Source organism: Podarcis erhardii (assembly GCF_964252035.2).
Source record: "Podarcis erhardii genome assembly, chromosome: 6".
NCBI lineage: Eukaryota > Metazoa > Chordata > Lepidosauria > Squamata > Lacertidae > Podarcis > Podarcis erhardii.
This window is the reverse complement of record NC_138510.1, coordinates 54247631-54266734: the sequence shown is the minus strand read 5'-3', so window position 1 is coordinate 54266734 and position 19104 is coordinate 54247631. Positions and strand designations below refer to the sequence as shown.

Here is a 19104-nt window from a genome sequence, read left to right as displayed (position 1 = left end):
GAACTGTAGTTTGTTAAGGGTGTTGGGAGTTCCCTATTTCCCTCACCAAACTTGTTCCTAGAGTGATTTAACAGTCAATCTCTCTTTCTGGGGAATGTTGGGAATTGTAGGCCTGTGAGGGGAAATGGGGCTTCGTAACACCTCACAGCACCCGTAACAAGCTTCAGTTCTGAGGAGTCATTGGGGGAAGCCTTGACTGTTTAAAGGGGTATAATATTGTTTTAATTGTGTGGATGGGACATGTAACCAAAATTTCCAATCTGCTTATCTCTTCCATAGGTTTGGTAATTGGGGAATAATCCACAAAATGCTTTTCAGATTGCCAGACAGTCAGATCCGTTGACCAAAATGCCTTGCAGCGGGGTAACTCTGAGCCTGATGGCAGAGGCTGCTTTTCCAAGAAGAGGCGTAGATAATCAGTGGCTGCACTTTAGATGCAAGTACTGGAAGTACTGGTTCCATTTTGCATTGTATGCAACACTGTGAGCAGCTTAGAAAAGGTGAACTTGCCCCTTACCAGCTGAGTGAGAGAGTGACTCACAGAATCGCAGGAGGAGTCCAATAGAGTTTCAGGGAAGACAAGCTTTGTCCTTCTCAGAAGTTAGGGAGATTTTATTGGGTGGTATAGAGCAGTTTTTTACCCTGCCCCCAACCTATCATTTTTATTTCCTCCCTCCTTGCTTACTCCTGAGAGAGAGAGAGAGGACCTTTTAGAGTCATTTCCTTCCTAACCCTCCACAGGATATTTGGAGAGCACTTGGGAGTCTTCTGGGAGGAGGAAGAAAAAAATCCATTTGCACAACATTGGATCTTGCCCAATGTACCGTAACTTTTATAAAAGCTTCACTTAAATCTCAACAGACAAAGCTGTCAATAATTATAAAATAATAAGCACAGATTACACGTTATATATATATATATTAATTTATTAGCTAAGACTGTATGGAAGCAAATGCATTAAACAGATAGACTGCTTCTATTAAATAATAGTTGGTGATTCAGCCCAGTCACAGTTCTAGGCTCTCTATATAGAAAGAAATATATTCATTCACTTTCACTGTTATCTCTCTGAGTTTTAGTACTAAGAATACAAAAGTAACCCAGCTTGTTTTTGTGAATTTTGTTGTATTGGTCTACTTTGTTCCTACTGACATGCTGCATTTTTCTTGATTATTTATTTTTTGCTTTATTTCTGTTTATTTCTAGGAGCATGTTGACAGTTTGTACTCCACCCTTACTGGGAGGATATATAGTAAATCTAAAATGAGGTTTATAAACTAAATAGCTCATTCCTTATGTTGAACACAAATCTCCAGGCAGTGTGAGGTTTTGCAGTTGTAGACTCTGTCACTCTCTTTTCCTGGACCTCAAAGGTATATGTAGTGTGAGAAGCGGGCTAGGAGCTTCTTTTTGTTGACTACATAGCAAATTCAGACTGTCATTCTTCGACTAAACTTCCCTGGGAATTAGTCTTTTTGGTTTTCGGGACAATGTGTGCAAAGAAAAATGGTTCATGCTGGTGAGTAAATCTTCAATCAGGGATTGTAGTGATTAAATATGATACATGTATGAGTGAATGGTTGCTTGGAGGGTAGATGAGGAGGAAGAGAATGTGACATATATATAACAAGATATAACAAATATAATGTCACACTGCCAAATAATTTGTGGGTTCTCTTGAGAAAAGAGATGCCTACAAATGTGTATAATCAAAGCATACTTTCCCTAGAAAAATTCCATCTTTATATTAGGTAAGGAGACAAACCCCAAGTTTTTGAAATGAGATTGGGAAGCTTATTCATAGATCCTTTAATGTCTGAAATAACTGTTCTCGCTTGGGGAATTGTAAAATGTTGATTCACATGCTATATACACTAAATGTAGGGGAGGAAAATAACTTTCTGTTTAAGGAAGTTGTTGCATTTGACCTGTAGTATCACTCATCTTTGCTGTGTGTGCACTCTCCCATTAGAAATTTGAGACCGGGGGAATATGGTGTCCACTTCTCAATGACATTATTCTCTTTATAAACATGAATAGTCTAGTCTGTCTGTCTTGAGCTATGTTTTCATCTTTTGCTGTTCCTAATGAAGCAATGCTTGGAGTCATCATCCATAGCTCAGTAGCAAAGAACATGGCTTGGCATGCAGAAGATCCCAGGTTCATTGAAACTGCATTGCAAATATACTGTCTGTTAAGAAACTAACCAAACTCATAGCACCAGTGCAACAACGCAGTTTGAAAAGCCATCCAAAGGACTGTGCTTTTTGAAGGCAGGCACCTTTTAAAAGTCTGTTTAATAAATAGGTAGGGCAGGGTAGATTGGGATCGGTGAGGAGCAGAACTTAATTGCAAGTGTGCTGGTGATGATTCCTCTGGACCTGTGCTCAGGAGACAAGAGGAACTTAACTTACAAAATTGGTGCAGAACCTGCTAAATGGTGAGATTCTTACAGGCAAAAGTACAAGTGGTTGTCTTTTTCTAGTAGTATTGATTGTGCATTACATGCTGAGAACAATTGTGCTTTTTTAAAACGTGCAGAAGAGTGCTTGAATACGCCCTTTGTTTGTTCCATAAATCTTGGCTTATCCAGGGGTCGGCTTTGGAATGATTGCCTTGTGTTTCTCTGTGTTTTGCGGAGACAGCAGAGTCACCACTTAGTCTGCCCAGAGATCCCTTTTGCCTGAGTGTACTCCCTGCACCACGAGATCTCAAGTTCCACAAAATCAAAATCAGCATATATAAATTAAGCAAATGTGTGTAATTTGCGATATTTGGCACAATTCTTCCATTCTTACTATTTCATGTAATGCATTATCCTCCTTGTTTTGGGGGTGGGCATCGGACTACTAGAAAATATAGTCAGCAGCTCTTGGATGTTACCGAGCACTGCAAACAGACTTCAGAACCATACCAAGAGAAAGATTGCTCTTTTGATGAAAACTAAATTCTGTGGGCGTGCAAGACTGCATGGCATGCATATGTACATCTAGTTCTGCAATCTGCTGAGAACCACATGTGTATGGGGAAGTATGAGTTTTTTGTCTGCAGGAACCCGCAGCTTCCTTGAGAATTTTAGTTGCAGTGCACAGTTGTTCATGAGAAGTACTCTGCTTTAGGGAATTGAGAAACAGAGAGAGAATGGAAAGGTTTACTTCTCAGAACATAAAGTCTGCCCAGTCAAGATCAAATGGCATCATTTACTTTCTGTCCTTGGGAAACCCTGAGTGCTACCCCCATAAACATTATCCACCCCATGCCCTTATATAATCTTCACCAAATGAAGAGTCTCTTTAATGGACTGCTAGGAGTTAGTGTTCCCAATTAATGAACCTTCCCTGAGTTCAGTTTGCCCTCCTGGAAACATGCAACTTTGGCAAATGTGCCTCTGGTGAACTAGTTTATTAAGAAGCTGGATTAGAACTAGGACTAGGAGGTAGTAAATGTCTCCGGTTGCCCTATTTATTTTATTTATAGTGCCATGCAGAGTTTCTTGTAGAAAAACAGATACTTCTCTCCTAGGAATTTGGCTTAAGATACACAATGGGGAAAACAAAGGGGAGGAGTAAGGAATATGCACAAATGCAAATGATTGGGCATCAAGAGAGAAGTGTTAATTCTGTCTTCTGAGTTTGCTTAGCGTGTATATGCATGTATTAATTCTGCAGCTGCAAATAAGGGATAAGCTTTCTTTTGTATGTGCAAATGGGTAACCTCTGTTGCTGAGGGTTTGCCTTTTGTTAAATCTCCCTGTACTGTATAGTGCATAGTGGGTATTTTCTAGGTGCTAACCTGCAAAACTAAATAGGGTTTTGTTACTTTCAGTCACAAAGCCAACCTTCACTGAGCTCGCTTGTGGGTGAAACGTGTTGCCTGGCTACACCAACCATCTTTTCAGCGAAACCAATCCAGCATAAACCAGGTATCTTGCTTTGAATATTAAACCGCTGTGCTTATATTTATCCCTGTGGTACACTTGTCCTTAGAATATCCAAAAGGACAAAATTATCCATGGTTGCCTACCGAGCAGGTGGGTGGCAAGATACCCTTTGCTCTGACCGTTGTAGACTCGCTTATCTATATGGATAAATATAGGCTAGCTACGTATCTACGGCTGGCCTCCTTAACTGAGCATTAGCAGTTAAGCAATAATTCATAGATTATTGGAATTGTAGAGTTGGAAGGGACACCAAGGGTCATCTAGTCCAACCCCCTGCAATGCAGGAATCTCAACTAAAGCATCCATGACAGATGGCCACCCAACCTCTGCTGAAAAACCTCCAAGTAAGTAGTGTCCACCATCTCCTGGGGGAGTCCGTTCCACGGCCAGACAGCTCTTGCTGTTGGAAAGCTCTTCCTGATGTTTAGTTCTCCTTTCTGGTAACTCAATTCCTTCATACAGGTTGTTTATAAAAAACATTGAAAAACTGTGGGCCCAGGACAGAACCCAGTGGCACCCCACCCGTCACCTATTTCCAGGAAGACGAGGAACCATTAATGAGCACTCCTTGGGTTCATTCAGTCAATCAGCTACAAATCCACCTAACAGTTACCTCATCCAACACACATTTTACCAGTTTTTCTGCAAGAATATCATGGAGGACTTTGAACTTCTTCACTGAATTTGCAGTTTACAGTTTTCCAATTCTTTGTTTTACTCCCTAAATATTGGTATCTTATTGGACAGTGCAGTCTAGATTGCTCATAGCTTTCTTTAGCCAGTTAATTAAATATAAACATTGCTAAACATTTTGACATTCTTAAATAAATAGAACGCTTTCCTGCAAATACATCCTTTTAATACTTGAATACATCTGCTATTCATCTTGAGAAATGCTGCCTTTAATATTTGTTTTCTTGTCAGATTATATACCAGAGCTACCATATTATTTGCTCTATAAGACTCACTTTTTCCCTCCTAAAAAGTAAGGGGAAATGTGTGTGCGTCTTATGGAGCAAATGCAGGCTGCACGGCTATCACAGAAGCCAGAACAGCAAGAGGGATTGCTGCTTTCACTGCGCAGCAATCCCTCTTGCTGTTCTGGCTTCTGAGATTCAGAATTATTTTTTTCTTGTTTTCCTCCTCCAAAAACTAGGTGCATCTTGTGGTCTGGGGCGTCTTATAGAGCGAAAAATACTGTAAATACTGTTTCAAAAATGAAGGCCTGAGACCCATTGCTGAAAAGTGGAAGGCCCAGATTTAGAAGGCACATCAATGTTGATTTCAGTGCACACTGTCATTAGTGGCACTGGAACCTGTGGTCGTTGTACCATGAATGGACAGAAAACTGCTCGCTTTCAATAAAAACTAGAAGGGAGAAATCTTCTTGAAGTTTGTCAAATTTGGCTGCAAGAGGCTAGCAGGACTTCAAAGTCTCTTCTTTCTGATGTTTCCAAAATTACAATCTTCTTTTTTCTACTCCAAATTTCTCGTGATTTCTTCTAGTTGACCAAACAAAGCTTATAGTTGTATTAAAACACATTTAATTGAACGTGGGTGGCACTGTGGGACACGGGTGGTGCTGTGATCTAAACCACAGAACCTAGGGCTTGCCGATCAGAAGGTTGGCGGCTTGAATCCCCGTGACGGGGTGAGCTCCCATTGTTCAGTCTCAGTTCCTGCCCACCTAGCAGTTCGAAAGCACGTCAAAGTGCAAGTAGATAAATAGGTACTGCTCCGGTGGGAAGGTAAATGGCGTTTCTGTGCACTGCTCTGGTTCGCTGGCCAAACACCGGCTCCCTCGGTCTATAGAGCAAGATGAGCGTGCAACCCCAGAGTCATCCGCGACTGGACCTAATGGTCAGGGGTACCATTACCTTGACCTTAGTTGAACGTTACCCCAAACAAGTGTTCAAACTGAAAATCCAAATGTCATTGATTATCAATAAATCTAGTTTGAAAACATAAAAAGGCACCTTTTAATGAAACAGATCATAGGACAATCTAGTTCACTTTTGTCTACACTGGCTATCAGGGGCTCTCCTGGGTTCCTGGCAGATGTCTTTCCCAGCTCCACATGGAGATGACAGGGATTGAGCCTGGGACCTCCAGCGAAGCAGATAAGCTACAGCCCTCCCCTATCTCTGCATTTGTATCACTGAAGTTGTTTAGACTGAGCCAATGTCTCATAATTAATCATTTTACAAAGCTGAACTTTCATCATTTCTCTCTTTTTATTTTTAAATATATATTTGTATGCTTTACAAACAGAAAAATCACCAACACAGTTCCAGTGCAGCCAATGATCTAATCTAGAGAATTTCACCTCTTCTTCTTTTTCACATAAATTTGATGCATCTAATAGATGGCAGTATTATAAAACAGACTAACAAATAAGTAACAGTGATCGTCACTCAATTTTATTAGTGTTGAAATTTATAATCCTTAATTATTTAAATTGCTTAACTTTCCCTAGCAAAGTAGATGGATTTGATGAGTCCTGCACTATATTATTCCCATATTGAACGAAAAGCCTCGGCTTCTCTATAATTACATTTCCAAATTGTCTGACCTGTGCACCTCTAATTAAGTTTGTCAGCTTTCCCATGCATGTGAAGTCCTAAACCTTTGTTAACCAGACATCTAAAGAGGGACAATTAGTATTTTTTCCAATTTTGGCAAACTGTCATCCTTGCTGCAGTTAACCGATGAACCGTCATTTCCATACCTTCCTTTTGTACAATATATTTAAGATAGCCAAGCAGTATTGCTTACCCCAGGATGCTGTTTATTAATGCCAAGGCTGAGTTTTTTTGCATGTCCACACGATATGTTAGCATGTCTTACAAACATAAACTTTTCTCAAGGTTAATTAAGAAAGTGATTAGCAAAGAGTGTGAGACACTCTTGACAATCTTGGGCACTGGAAGATTTGCTCATTAAAAGTAGATGAGTGGGATCGCTTTTAACTGTAACTGTTTTACTAAAGTGGACTTTAAACCAGCCTTCCCCAAGCGGGTGTCTTCCAGGTGTTTTGGACTACAACTCCCATCAGTTCCAGGGAGCCTGGCCAATGGACATGAATGATGGGACTTGTAGGCCCTACATAGGAAAGGCACTATCATGAAGAAAGCTGTTCTAGAGTGTAATGAGTGTTTGTTTTTAAGGTGCCATAGGGCTCTTTATTTTTGCTGCAGCAGACTACACCCTTTATAAAACAGTGAACTGTGGATTGGCTAAGAGGACTTTCAGAGATCATTTGTATGCATATGCACACATACAAAATGACATTAAAACGAGCAATGTGTGTTTCATTCTTGCAAAGAAAGTATCCTTAGACAGCCTGAGGTCATGCAAGGATATGTCATGCATTTCTGATTGTATACCTCAGGCTGAATAACCTGCCAAACTAACACCTCTTGTACGCCTGCCTGAACACAAGTTGGAGATATCAACAAGCCCAGTTATTTTCTGGTGTGAAAGAAAACTCTTTAACCTCTAAAACAATAACAAAAAAATGAACCATGGTATGTTTTCTGTTGAGTTGATGGATGACAATTCATCCATTAACAGTTGAGGGAACTGGGTATGTTTAACCTGGTAAAGAGGAGACTGAGCGGAGATATGATAGCCATCCTTAAATATCTAAAGGGCTGTCACATGAAGGATGGAGCAAGCTTGTTTTCTCTTGGCCTGGAGGCTAGGACCCAAACCAATGGATTCAAGTTGCAAGAAAGGAGGTTCTGGCAAAACGTCAGGAGGAACTTTCTGACATTAAGAGCCATTCGACAGTGGAACAGACTCCCATGATAAGTGGTTCCTTGGGAGGCTTCAAAGCTGAGGTTGGATGGTTGTCTGTCATGATCTGGTTGAGATTTCTGCATTGCAGGGGGTTGGATTAGACCCGAGGACCCTCAGGATCCCTTGCAACTCTACAATTCTGTGATTCTATTAATTTTATTTACATAGTTCGGTTCATTCCAGGAAAGTTCTGTCGCCTTCTGCAAATAGAAACCTTTAGACACTAGCATGGTTTCTACAACATAGTACCATTGTAAGTACAGATTCAGAGGCTGTTAGTAGGAATAAAAAAAACCTGTGTTTTTTTTTTAATAAAAAGGATAATATTGCAGCCCTGTAGAATGGATTTATTTGGAAGTCTTAGCAAAAGCAGTAGAGAAGTCAGACTGACACTGTTGCTTCTAGTCTCTCTCTTCATTTCTGCCCATACATGATGGTGCATTTTCCTTGAGCATTTGTTGTTTGGAAACATACAAATAATTCTTAATTACTCTGTTTTTCTACAAATAAATGAAGATGAAATAGTCTGCTAGTATTTGTGAGGGTGATGGAAGATAATACTTAAATATATATTGGAAATATTATTTATTTGTTACGGTTCATAGGAAATAAAGGGGAAATCTTTGCAGTTCTCTTAAATCTTTGCAGGAACAAATTGCCCCCAAAGTACACTCGGTCAAATATAAGTGTTCATACTAATAACTCCATTGCTGTCACTTGAGGCACAGGTGGCCTTGGCGGCATCATCTTACGCTGGTTACCTAACTATGACCCTATCTAGACAGGGATAACTTGGCTGCAGTTATCTATGCTCTGGAACCTCAAGGTTGAATCATTTCAATGCATTTTATATGGGGCTGTTGGAAAACTGTTTGGAGGCTTCAGCTAGTGCAAAATGTGGTTGCCTCACTGTTGACAGGATCAAGACAAACAGATTCTGTACCACCAGTTCTGTTCCAACCACTTACACATTTCTGAACCCAATTCACAGTGATTGGTTCTGCTCACAAGAACTCTGGATTCAGCCCAAGGTGTTTAAGCCAAAAAAAGGCCAGGGCACTATAGTAAGGCGTCATAGGCCCTAGTATAGTGATTTCTTGTTAGTAGATTTGGCCTGAATTCTGCTGCCTCTTGTTTAATACCTTGTTTAATATCATTTCCCATTCTTCTCTCCACCCTTATTGTTTTGTTTCAAGCATAACAAAGATGATTCTACTTTAGTTTGGAAAACTGAAATGGTGAAGAAATAATACTGTTCCTAGTAAGAACAGACCAGTAACCTGTGGTATGGAGATCCTGCAACTGGGCACTCTTAAAACAGCATTGGTGGTTCTGCTGAGCCAGCTTGGTACATAAACTACCGTATTTTTCACTCTATAACACGCATCTGACCATAACACGCACATAGTTTTTAGAGGAGGAAAACAAGAAAAATAAATAAATGAAACAGCGGATGTATCATTTTTGTGCTTCATGCTGTGGCCACAGACATGTGATTTTACAGTGAGTTTGGGGTAGCCCAATGCAAAAATCCTGAGAATCCATGTGGATCCTGTAGCCATGGACATGCTATGTGATCTGATGGTGAATTTGGGATGACCCAATGCAAAGATCCTGAGGATCCATGTGGATCCGTGCTTTCTAACCACGTTTTTGCACCATTGCAGCCCCAGGCAACAGTGGGTGCGTGATTTTTTTGGTGCAGGCTGTAGTCACATGGACGTGCTATGTGATCTGATGGTGAATTTGGGGTGACCCAATGCAAAGATCCTGAGGATCCATGTGGATCCGTGCTTTGTAACCACGTTTTAAGTGGGAAGGGAAGGAAAAACACAGAAGGGACAAGGAGCACGAGAGGGGTGTGCGGAGAAGCAACTGGCTAACAGTGCAGGAGAGGGGTTTAACGGGAGGGAGGAAAGGAAGGCAAAAGTTTCCCTCCACCCACCCAAACCAGCCCTCCCCCCCCTCTCTCTCTCCCACCTGCATGTTTTCCGGCTGCCTGCGAGTCCCTAGAATGCTGAACGCAGCAGCAGCACCGGAGCATGGAGAGGAGGAGGTGGTGGCTGTCGGCTGTGCTCCTAGCCGACGGAACGTGAGCCGGGTGGGCTGAAGCCTGCGCGCAGTGTGACTAGGAAGGAATTAGAAGGAAGGACGCAATCCTTTCCTTTCCCCTCTGCTTGCCAGGAGGGCAGGGGATTTCCCTTCTCTTTGTTGCGTTTGAGCAAACACAGCAACCAAAAACAGAAGGGGGGGGCAGTAAAACCCTGAGGCAGAATGCAGGAAAGCAGCAGCCTCCTCTCTGCAGCGCGCGATCTGATTTTTGCCCCTGCACTCGGGCCAGTCAGCTCCAGGGACCACACATTCGCTCAATAACACGCACAGACATTTCCCCTTACTTTTTAGGAGAAAAAATGTGCGTGTTATAGAGAGAAAAATGCGGTAATTGCCATAGTATAAAAAGACAGTGCTGCTTTTCAGAGTAGATTCTCTATAACTACTTCTTAGCTTTTCTTTTCTTTTTATGATTTGGAAAACAGCATTGTTCCTTTGGTGTAACCAAAAATTGTTGGGTTTTAAAGACTCAAACACAGAATGATTTTTTAAAAATCTGAACACTGGAATCTTTAAGAGCACAATGACATATTATCTCCCTCTACATATACATACGTTAACTCTAGCTTTCTTCTGCCATGTAGAGATGGTCATTAGCCAGCCTGTTCCCATATCAGACAATGGGAAAAGAAAAAAGAAAAAAAGAACCAGAGCTACAGACCATGTCCCTGGAAGGTTTGAAGGTTGGTCCCATGTTCTGCTTTCCTTTTGTTTCCTCCTGATCTTTCACAGTAGTTAAGCAGTTGCTTCAGGGTTGCTGTTTGCTTCATGGCAAAAACTCTGTTGAGCCATTGCATTTCTATAGCCCCTTTTGTGGGGGCTGCATTATGCCTTTGTGGTTTTGTTGTGTGGCTTCCCTCTTAGTGCTTTGCTTTCTTTGAAAGGTAGCAACGTGTTGAAATTATATGTGATTGTATAGTTTCATTTCATGGGGAGTAGTCTTTCTTCTGCTGTCATAGGATTATTTCAAAACAATTTTTAGAGAAGGAAAAGTTATCACTTGAGCCTGCAGTCCTATGAACATGTGTATGAGGGTATGCTCCCTTGAGTTCTTCAGGGCTTATTTCTGTATAAATGTGCATTGGATTAGGTTGCACTGAGCATGTTGAATTCATTGAGGCTTAATGGGCACTCTAGATCAGGGTGAGCAACCTTTTTCAGCCGTGGGCCCGTTCACCGTCCCTCAAACCTTGTTGGGGGCTAGACTATATTTTGAAGAAAAAAATGAATGAATTCCTATGCCCCACAAATACCCCAGAGATGCATTTTAAATAAAAGAACACATTCTACTAATGTAAAAACACCAGGCAGGCCCCACAAATAACCCAGAGATGCATTTTAAATAAAAGGACACATTCTACTCATGTAAAAACATGCTGATTCCCAGACTGTCCGTGGGCCGGATTGAAAAGGCGATTGGTCCGCATCCGGCCCATGGGCCTTAGGTTGCCTACCCCTGCTCTAGACTGTGACCCATCTGTTAAACACCTTCATTTACTGAGTTATTTCCTTGGTGCAGGATGTTCTTATTGTAGTTACTGTAAGATGTTATCACAAAACTACTCTAATGATTCAGATTTCCTCTGGAGACACCCTGCTCCCCATTTCAAAGCAATCTTGAAATATCTTGGCTTATATTAGTTAAGTTAAGTTATCTTATCTCTATTTTATATTTTATTCTGTTTGTTTTATAAGACAGAAAACATAGGATCACAGCCTTCCTGGGCATAGTCTAATATTTTTATGGTAAGAAGCTCTCAACTTCACTCCTTTGCTTTTGTCTAACTGAGAACAGATTGATCATAAAACTAAAGCTGCTGTTTCAACTCAGTTAATTACCAAGGGAGCACCTGTTCTTGTTTTATTATCAGGTGTAGTGATTAGCTCAGTTGTTTATACGTGCAGTTCATAAAAATGTTTTCTGATAATGATTTCTGTATACTGGAATTCTTTGGCAGATCTGTACAAACTCACTGCAGAGTTACTTGGTGAAGGATCATATGCCAAGGTTCAGGGAGCAGTTAGCTTGCAGAATGGGAAAGAATATGCAGTTAAGGTAAGTAAAGTACTCCAGTATTATTTTCATTCATTAAAGGTCTTTGCTGCCTAAAAATGTTCTTCACAGATGCTGCTGTACTAATGTATTCTGTCATAAATCATTGATATTGCTAACATCATGGAATTTAGATTCAGGTAGGTAGCCGTGTTGGTCTGACACAGTAGAAATAAAAAATAAATAAATAAAATTGTCCAGTAGCACTTTATAGACCAGCTAAGTTTGTTCTGGTATAAGCTTTCGTGTGCATGCACATTTCTTCACTGAATTTAGTTTTTCGATTTCTGATTCTTTAAACCGTGGTATGTGGGATTTTGAATGAGCCCTGTGCTTGTGCAATACATCTTCCTACTTTGCCTACTTTGCTTAGTTTAATGAGTATTGTCCTAGCTTGGAAATAATAATAATAATAATAATAATAATAATAATAATAATAATAATAATAAATTATTTATACCCTGCCCATCTGGGCAGCTTCCAACAAAATATTAAGATACAGTAATGCATCAAACATTAAAAGCTTCCCTAAACAGGGCTGCCTTCAGATGTCTTCTAAAAGTCTGGTGGGAGGGCGTTCCACAGGGTGGGTGCCACTACCGAGAAGGCCCTCTGCCTGGTTCCCTGTAACTTGGCTTCTCGCAGGGAGGGAACCGCCAGAAGGCCCTCGGCAGTGGACCTCAGCGTCCGGGCAGAACGATGGGGGTGGAGACGCTCCTTCAGATATACTGGACCGAGGCTGTTTAGGGCTTTAAAGGTCAGCACTTTGAATTGTGCTCGGAAACGTACTGGGAAAACTATGGTTTGGTCAAACAAGGAAGATTGTCTTTTAGCTGAATGTGTGAGGAGGGAGCATGCAAGAACAAAACTCTTCCCCTCTTGTTAGACCATGGTTTTGAGGATTGGAATTGTCTGATTCATCCCAGTAAATTATTAACAGATGGAAGCGGCTTCAGAGAGGCATATTTTCCATTGTGAAAATACATTTATTTTGTCCAATCAAATAGGCTGTGCTAGTTTTCCAAACAATACAGAAGCCTGCTCACCAAGGACAAAACTGAAAGAGGGAAAGCTGGTTGTAGTGTATATGCTCATCCAAAACAATCTACAAATCTTTGAGAAAACAGTTGCCAATTTCCAGTTTAAAATAAAGCTTGCTTTCTATCCTATGTTAACTAAATATTAAATAATCATTCAGAAAGTCTTATCCCAAACATTTGCACTAATATAGGCACATTACTTTTTAAATCTACAGCCATGCATATCACATGAGACTGCAGTGTTTGTGACTGCCAGGACTATGCCCCATGCCTTATCTCCCATGATATTATCTCCCACTTCCTCTGCTCCTCTTTCTAGGTCGAAATTTGATTTTGAGAGGGTTCTAAATGTCTTCATTTACTTGTCTTCATTTCTTGTTGGGAAATAAAAATGTTGAAATAGGAACAACTTTATTCAACGTCACTAATTTTATTCTTTAACCTTTGGCCATGACTCAAGAAGGGAGATGGGTTGCATTAGAATTACCAATGCAGAAGTCTTGTCGATTTTCAGTGAGAGATGGGCAGAGCAATCCTAGTTCCCAGTCAGTGCTACTGGAAGGGTTACAGCCTTTCTCAACCTTGGGTCCCCAGATGTTTTTGGCCTACAACTCCCATCATCCCTGACCACGGGTCCTGTGAGCTAGGGATCATGGGAGTTGTAGGCCAAAACATCTGGGGACCCAAGGTTGAGAAAGGCTGGTTTAGGATGAGACAGAGGTGTTTCTTGGCTGTGTTCTACTGCTGTGGATCTTCCCACTGTGCCCAGCAAATGTGCAGTAGGCTACATGCTACTGCCAGCAGTGTTTCCTGCAGTGGTAGCCATTGTAAGATCTTGAAATGGAAACAGGGCATTATGGGGGCTTGGTGGATGTGGAACATGCAAAATCTGTATCATGCCAGTAAACATCTATTATCAAACACAAAGCAAAGAGTGGCTAATATTTATATGGACAGTTTTTTTGAAAGGTGACAGATAGTAACAGTAGCTGCTCAGCATGATGTTTCTTGCTTTTTTTTAAAAAAAACCTGGCTTTTGTTTTTATAACAGATAATTGAGAAGAACGCTGGGCATAGTCGTAGTCGGGTATTTCGGGAAGTGGAGACATTGTATCAGTGTCAAGGTAACAAGTAAGTAATTGTTACAGCATTTAACAATACAATTACGAGTTTTAAGTCTTTAGTGTAATCATGTATTGGATGTGACATTGCTTTGAACCCAAAACAGTGTAGTTTGCTCAGTGAAACTTGGAAATGAGAACAGTTACGCTGTTTTTATGTTGATTAGAGCACTCCTCCATGTTTAGCAGAAAACACTACCCAAATATTAAACAATGATACCTTTTCGTTGGGTACCCCATAAATATTTTGGCTTTATTTATACAGAACAACAAATTTAACACAGATGCCCCCTTTTTTTTTTTTAAAGGAACATTTTGGAATTAATAGAATTTTTTGAAGATAATGCAAGGTACTACCTTGTCTTTGAAAAACTGCATGGAGGTATGTATGTACATGATTTTTTTTAATTTTCTTGTAATAAGTTAGCTAGATAAAGATAGAATTCCCCCCCCAATGTGGGTGGGCTATTTTGTGTGGAAAAGGGTTCAGGTTCATTCCCTGGCATTTCCAGCTAAGGCTAGGAAGGACAGCTAACTGAAACTCTGGAAAGCTGCTACTGGTCAGAACTGAGACTTGGGAAATGTGTTTCCTGTGATAATGCATGCTATAACTGTCCCATCACTGCCGCTTGTGTAATGGGACTTCCTCCTTCTCCCCTTGTGTTCCCCCTAAATATGTTATGCATCCCCCCCCCAACACTCCAGAGTAGATTTGGGGATGGTGCAGCACATGTGTGGAGTGGGGAGTCCCATGGCACAAGCAGAAATCTTTGTGCCGATGGGATAATTACTTAGCACTGCATTAGAAACAAGCCAAGGCATCTTAAAAGACAGTGGATACTGATGTGTTTGGCACATGCTTGTGTAAAGACAATTTTATTCCATTGGACATTATCCTGATTTGAGCTCTTGGATGTTCTGATTACTTCTTTGCTTGTAAAAGAGATCTTGTATTTTATTATCTACAATTCTTTCGATTGCATATATTGAGTGTACCTCAGCACAGAAGCTGGGGTAGAAATTATTTTAAAAATACTTCTTCAGAGGTATCATTGTTAACATTTATTAAAGAAAATGAACTCACAATATCTGGGTTTGGGAACTGAAGATAATGTTGGTTTATATAAAGTGAATTTGCTGGGTGTTATGTTGAGTAATTTTCTATATATAGCTGACAGATGAAGAATTGGAGGTTCTCTTTTCTTTTTCTTTCCATTTTTTCTTTTTCCTTCATCTTTTTCTCCCCCCCTCTCTTTATGTGTTCTTATCAAGATTAGCTTTTTAGTTTTGATTAAAAGATATCTGATATTCATCTTTGTATTTCCCCCCAAATTTTAATAATCTATTAAAAGAAAAAACCTCTTCAATTATTTTTTGACATGTTGAAGCTAGATAGTATCTACATAGCTTGTGTGTGTGTGTGTGTCACATGTGACCTTTGGGGGCAGTTATTTTAAAGGGAGGATGAGCACATAGTCTTAGTATTCATGTTACTGGAAACCTATTAAAAGAACGTGTAAATGGTTTCAGAATTCTAACTGCAATATACATTGACGCAAGCTTCTCAATAGTAGTAGTAGGAATGATGGTGATAATGATGAGTAGTTAGTATTTCCCCCTGTTTAGTCATTGGACAACTTGGATGTAAATCTGGTTTTTAAATAACTATTTTTTCATATTGAAACTTTTAACAGGTATGTAAAGCTTTACCCATCAAATGAGATCATAATAGTCACTTGTATAATTACAAGTTGTTACAGTCTTCTCTGTGGATAAATGAATAGACAAGTGTATAGGACAAATCTGAGAACTTGATTCATAAGAACATCTTATTCTGTCACCACCTACAGAGGCTTTGTCTGATTTTCTTAACATGCTGATAATCTATCAATAAAAGCCCATGCTCTGTTCCAGGAAGCTTCAAGTCTGGAATGTTTGTTGGCAGGATCTTGAACTCATTCAGGAAATTGTGCTCACAACTCATAGTGAAAATTTGAATATTATCGTATAGCACTCTGGGGAGGGAGACGTTGCTTTTGAGCACTAGAGCAAGCTGCTGTACTTAGCCATTAAAATAGATTAATTAATGAACCATTGCTTCCCCCTGCAAATAGCTGGAAGTCCACAAAATGTCACTGGTCCTGGTGGTTAGTTCTTGGGTCCTTTGGATGCTTGTTTCACACTGGATGTCTGCGACATCACCTCTGAAAATTATTTTCTGTGCTTACGGATAGCAGTTGGCATTTTGCCAGTTTTCCATTAATGCCGATAGGATGTTAAGTGCACAGAACTAGGTGGGCCTAATGGAGAGGCCCTCAAAAACCCAGACTATTTTATGTTATTTGCCGGTTAGATGTGTGTTTACTTGCAGGGAACAGGCAGGGGGAAAGAACTTGAATGCATGAATTTCAAAATCGCAGGAACAAACATATGAGCTCTTGGCCTTGTGCCTCTCTGAAGTTAGCATGTTGCAAAACTCAGTGAAGTCTATTCTACATTACTATTTTTAAAAATGGATTGCTTTGGCAAATTCTATAACTAGATTTATCACTTTATGGATCGTATCCTCCCTCTACTTCAAGGCCACTTTGGCAGAGATAATCCAAGCCCTTTTTGTGCCAGGCTTGGGGGGCTGTATTGGGAAGAGGATTCGTTCCTCCCAGCCCTGCTGGCCCCTGTTGGCCTGCTGCCACCTGGGGAGTGATGCCAGCATCACTGCAGACCCAGAGCTCCCTTTCCACCCACCCACCAAACATGCAAGCAGACAGAAGTGCCACTGGTACCAGACATCAGAAACTGCAAAGTGGGCCTTTCCAGGCAGAGGGCAGGGCTGAGCCAAACCAGAATCCATTGGGTCCTGAGTTGGCTCTCCCGAGATGTGCCAATTGCTGAATGCCACCCCCCACAACTTCACCCTGGCTGCTGTGCACAGCTTTAGGCAAGGTGCAGCCATTTGCTTCAGGTGGCGGATCCAACACCCGCCCCCCCACCCCCATGCTGCCAACACAACCCTGTTACTCTCATCACTGCTACTGTGCCCTTGCCACCATGCTGTGGTGGCAGCGCAGGTGCAGCTGCAGGTGAGGGTACAGTTGTGGTTATGGGGCTGACAGCAGTGTGGGGGCAGAGAGACAGCAGGGTGGGGAACTAGATCTGTGGTGTGGTGTGGTGTGGTGTGGTGTGGTGGGGTGTGGTGTGGTGGGGTGTGGAGGGGTGTGGAGGGGTGTTCTGTCTACAGTGGCACAATGTCTCGAGCCAACCCTGGCAGCAGATGTGGTTGTGGCCTTTTCACCCCGCAAAGCACTTCTAGGAAAAGTTGGGTTTCTTCTTATGGTGCACACGTACCAGGGTGATACACACCTAAAGTCAGATTGGATTTCTTCTTATAAGAAGAGTTTGGTGCATTCTGGCAGCTAGAACAGTTAAACGATAGTAACATGCTCAGGATTTGTCGAGCCTTTGGTTTTGGGAAATGGACAGAGGGGTAGAGACAAAGGGAGTGGGGAATCTGCTGCTTCTGTGCTGTGACAAGGATCATAAAGAACTTCACATCATTCAGTTTTGAGTATGCCCCAAATGCATGAGAGGGCTTTTCCTAAATTCCAGCCAGGCCCTCTCCCAGGGATGATGGGAATTGTGCTCTAGCAACATCTTGAGGGCAACAGGCTCCTTGCCCCTGTAGTATATGCACTTAGATTTGGAATAAGTCCTATTGAATTTAGGATTTGCTTCTGAAAAAATCATGCATAGGTCGAGCCGTGTGTTCTCTATTATAGAGCTGTGGAATTGTTGGCTGCTAAAAGCAAATACTTTACCATAGTTACCTTTGGCCTTGTTCATGTTGAGAGGAGAACCGTGCTATTCAACTTGAATCTTAGCATGTGTGTTCACACTACATAGTCTGTTGGATGCTTTGAGTCTAGCATAGTTTGCTTTCAAGTCACACTGTATTTTTCAAAGCACCTGCTTGCCTTTTTCTCCACAGGTTCTATCCTGGCCCACATACAAAAGCAAAAACACTTTAATGAGAGAGAAGCCAGCAGGGTGGTGAGAGACATTGCCTGTGCTCTGGATTTCCTCCACACAAAAGGTGAAAATGCGTTTCCTCCATTTTACAGGCTCATTAGCCAGCAGTGTTCAAGCCAGACAAGGTCTGCTAACATAAATACAAGATCAGCATGAAAAGCAGGGCATTTCTGTGATTTACTCCCTTTCTCCCCACATATGGCATGCCAACTAGCGCTGGCCATTGGCTTTGTGCCACAGTGTCTGTGATTAGCAAGAATTGGTTGACACGGTGATTCAGGGTACATGTCATTTGCAAAAGCCTACTGGTATTTGGAGATGATGACTAGTATTCATGCTGCACTTAAAGGTAACTATTGTGTCTGGTAGCCAAATAGGTTTGGGCTTTATGAAGGAAGCTGGTTGTTTGATCAAGCTCTTGAGTTAGGGATAATGAGCAAATTCAGGTTGATAAATACTTCTGCAAGCTAACTGCTTTTTTTGCAGTAGGCTTTTAAAAGTTTAAGGCTCCAGTTCATTACTACAAATGTTCCTGAGAGCAGGTATCAAGGGTTTAGTGATAAATGTAAGCTATATTCATCTGGTTCTGGAGTGGCAGAGGACCTGCCATGTTCATTTGTTGTGGGAACTGCCTGCAGTGCCCCCAAAATCACTTTGCTATCATTTTGCCCGTGTAAAATAAGTGTCAATGAGAGTGTTGCGTCAGGAATCATAAAGCAAATTATACATTTTTCTACAATTTTAAGCATGGTTTTCAGATTCCTGCATTTTATTAGGATTGGATCTTACCAGGGTTAGATTTAGTTCCCATTGATTTGAATGGAAACTTAAGTAGAAGTAACTGTCTGGATTCATCCCTTAGTAATAGTAGTTTGGTTTTGCTATACTGATATTATTTGGGTGTGATCTGCATTGGCTCCCAGTACATTTCCGAGCACAATTCAAAGTGTTGGTGCTGACCTTTAAAGCCCTAAACGGCCTCGGTCCTGTATACCTGAAGGAGCGTCTCCA

The 19104-nt window shown here is 41.1% G+C and overlaps 1 protein-coding gene across 2 annotated transcripts in view; it reads left to right on the top strand.

Annotated features, from left to right (window-relative positions):
• Positions 1–19104, top strand: part of MKNK1 (MAPK interacting serine/threonine kinase 1) — a 41931-nt gene that overhangs the window by 11373 nt on the left and 11454 nt on the right. For both annotated transcript variants that reach the window (XM_081868284.1, XM_081868283.1), the window contains exons 2-7: positions 3826–3922; positions 10438–10536; positions 11812–11909; positions 13998–14077; positions 14376–14449; positions 18053–18157. In XM_081868284.1, coding sequence (XP_081724410.1) covers positions 10440–10536; positions 11812–11909; positions 13998–14077; positions 14376–14449; positions 18053–18157 — 454 coding nt within the window. In that variant the 5' untranslated portion in view covers positions 3826–3922; positions 10438–10439. The remainder of the gene's footprint in view (positions 1–3825; positions 3923–10437; positions 10537–11811; positions 11910–13997; positions 14078–14375; positions 14450–18052; positions 18158–19104) is intronic.